At 43.8% G+C, this 3,256-nt stretch overlaps 1 protein-coding gene across 1 annotated transcript; it reads left to right on the top strand.

The window, feature by feature from the left end:
- Positions 1-2,155: 2,155 nt before the first annotated feature.
- Positions 2,156-2,989, top strand: LOC100469293 (olfactory receptor-like protein OLF4). Its single transcript, XM_034653385.1, has 2 exons — positions 2,156-2,510; positions 2,796-2,989. The coding sequence occupies exons 1-2, from the start codon at positions 2,156-2,158 to the stop codon at positions 2,987-2,989; spliced, it is 549 nt and encodes a 182-aa protein (XP_034509276.1).
- The last annotated feature ends 267 nt before the right edge of the window (positions 2,990-3,256 follow it).

Here is a 3,256-nt window from a genome sequence, read left to right on the forward strand (position 1 = left end):
ATTAAATTATGTTAGTCACCATACAGTACATCCCTGGTTTTTGACGTAGTGTTCCATGATTCATTGCTTGCGTATAACACCCAGTGTTCCATCCAATACGTGCCCTCCTTACTACCCATCACCGGTCTATCCCATTCCCCACCCCCCTCCCCTCTGACACCCTCAGTTTGTTTCCCAGAGTCCATAGTCTCTCGTGGTTCATTGCCCCTTCTGATTACCCCCCCTTTCTTTATCCATTTCTTCTCCTACCGATCATCCTAGTTCTTATGTTCCATAGATGAGAGAAACCATGTGATAATTGTCCTTCTCTGCTTGACTTATTTCACTTAGCATTATCTCCTCCAGTGCCGTCCATGTTGCAGCAAATGTTGAGAACTTGTTCTTTCTGATAGCTGAGTAATATTCCATTGTATATAAAAAATAAAAAATAAAAATATTTTTTTTCTTTCTGTATTTTTTATTATGTTAGTCACGGTGCAGTACCTCATTTGTTGTCAATGCAGTGTTCCGTGATTCATCATTTGTGCACGACACCCAGTGCTCCATGCCATACTTGTCCTCCTTAGTACCCATCACCAGGCTAGACCATTCCCTCGCCCCCCTCCCCTCTGAAACCCTCAGTTTGTTTCCCAGAATCCAGAGTCTTTTTTTTTTGTTTCTTTATTCTTAGCAAATAATCTTTTAAAATCCCCCACTTTTGTTGCTCTCTGTGCATTTCCTTTAGTGAATTGTGGGTGTCTTCCCTTTACTTGTTATTCCGGTGGGATGTTCAGAGGGTCAGATGACTTGGTAAAGTAAAATCCTCTCTACATTTTCTTTTGGATAAATTGTCTTTTGCTTCTCTATTATTCTGGGCATCAAGACACTGTAACTGGGGTTGGAGTGTTGCCGGAACCAAGGACGTTTGCTCCTTCTCACCATCTCTGGGGGCCCCCGGAGCTTATTAGATCTTTCTCCCCACTTTTCTTCCTCAAAGATTTTGGAACTAACTTTTTTTGTTTCATTTAATATTGGACACAAAATGACCCTCTTAAAAGGGAGACCCATGATTACATGCTCATGTGAGACTTAACTCCTGGAATTTGGATGAGGTTTGACATTTTTAGGGGAAAGACAATCTGATATCGGCAGCTTGCCCTGTATCCCTGTTTGCCTAATTATTGTGGCTGGAGGTGAGAATAGCCTGGTAGTGATTTTTAAACCAATAAATGAACAAAGGAAAGGCAGAATGGTGAAGGGGAGTGGGAGATACAGGCTTCCAATTAAGGAATGAATGGGTCATGGGAATAAAAGGCACAGCGTGGGGAATATACTCAGTGGTATCGTCAGAGCATTGTGTGGTGACAGATGGCAGCTCCACACATGTGAGCATGGCGTAATGTTTAAACTGTTGAGTCACTGTGTTGTACACCCAAAACTAATGTAACATTCTGTGTCAACCACACTCAAGTTTTAAAAATTAATTTTGAAAAATGCAAGTCTGTTCTGAGAGCCTTTGCAGCGTTATTCTCTCTGATGGGCACACGCTTCCCTGGGTAACCTTGGGTCTCCTGCTGTCTCCTCCTGAGGCCTCTGTGTAAATGTGTGTAGCCTACCCCAGCACCCCGTAAAAAATAACACCTCATCCACGCTTCCCTTTTATCCCATTTTGTATTTCTTCAGAGCACCTGTCACCTTCTGATATTCTATCCGACCTTTTATTTGCTTATCTTCTCCATCACTGAATGTGCAGACACTTGTTTCCTGACACCTGTACTCTTTGCCTGGAGGTTAGTTGTTACTCAAGTTTATTCCTCAAACATGTGACAGAATTTGTCACTTTCTCAGAAAGTATGGAATACATGAGTACTTGAGGAAAAGACCAAGTGTGGGATGCATATTTTATTCAGAGCTGGCACGGGGGTCTGGAAAGGGGACAAGTTCCATACAAAACTAGGGATATTGAATTTGTGATCACAAAAATGAAGACTGTAGAATGTCAACGATATTTGTAGTGGTCATTGTTGAAAAATATAGCCACATTAGTTTTTTGTTCCCTGGTAGTCACCTGCACCACATGGAACGAGGAAATGATTCACAAATTTCAGAGTTTCTTCTGCTGGGACTATCAGAGGACCCAGAACTGCAGCCCCTCCTATTTGGGCTTTTCCTCTCCATGTACCTGATCACTGTGTTTGGAAACCTGCTCATCATCCTGGCCGTCAGCTCTGACTCCCACCTCCACACCCCCATGTACTTGTTTCTGACCAACCTGTCCTTTGCTGACATCTGTTTCACATCGACCACCGTCCCCAAGATGCTGTGGAACATCCAGACTCAGAGCAAAGTCATAACCTACGTTGGCTGCATCACACAGATGTACTTTTACCTACTCTTTGCAGGCTGGGATGACTTTCTCCTGACTGTGATGGCCTATGACCGCTTTGTGGCCATCTGTCACCCCCTGCACTACACGGTCATCGTGAACCCCTGGCTCTGTGCACTGCTGGTTCTGGTGGTCTGGGTGATGGGTGCCCTGAATTCTTTATTACAAAGTTTAATGGTGTGGCGGCTGTCCTTCTGCAGAGAGGTGGAAATCTCCAACTTTTTCTGTGATATGAAACAGGTGGTCCAACTTTCCTGTTCCGACACCTTTCTTAATGACATAGTGATGTATTTTTCAGCTCTGCTGCTGGGTGCTGGTCCCCTCATTGGGGTCATTTACTCTTATTCTAAGATAGTTTCCTCCATACGTAGGATCTCATCAGCTCAGGGCAAGTATAAAGCATTTTCCACCTGTGCATCTCACCTCTCAGTTGTCTCCTTATTTTATTGTACGGGCCTAGGAGTGTACCTTAGCTCTGCTGCTACCCAGAGCTCCCACGCAAATGCAGTGGCCTCGGTGATGTACACGGTGGTCACGCCCATGCTGAACCCCTTCATCTACAGCCTGAGGAACAGAGACATAAAGAGAGCTCTGAAAAGAATCCTTGGGGTTCCAGTGATATAAGAGCCATTTGTCCTGGGGCTGAGGAAGTGCCAATGATTGCAGGGCTCACAGCCTCAGAGCCAGGAATTGCTATTCTTTCGATCAGACTAGGGAAGTGGAATCTGCACCTCATATTTATTTCCTAGAATTTCCATTTGTTTGAATTCAATTTCTCCACACATTTAAGTAACTCACTTGTTAATCTTCTGTTCTGTCCGATATACAAACAGTATTCTACTTTGTCTGTTTCCATGTGTTCCAATGTTTTCCCCAAACTTGGATCACAAA

This window comes from Ailuropoda melanoleuca, unplaced genomic scaffold, assembly GCF_002007445.2.
Source record: "Ailuropoda melanoleuca isolate Jingjing unplaced genomic scaffold, ASM200744v2 unplaced-scaffold8310, whole genome shotgun sequence".
NCBI lineage: Eukaryota > Metazoa > Chordata > Mammalia > Carnivora > Ursidae > Ailuropoda > Ailuropoda melanoleuca.

Excerpts from the sequence above, each read along its gene's own strand:
- LOC100469293 (XM_034653385.1), top strand. The coding sequence starts at position 2,156 with ATGTACCTGATCACTGTGTTTGGAAACCTGCTCATCATCCTGGCCGTC. Across the intron at positions 2,511-2,795 it reads TCTGGTGGTCTGGGTGATGG|TTGTCTCCTTATTTTATTGT; the intron begins GTGCCCTGAATT and ends CTCACCTCTCAG.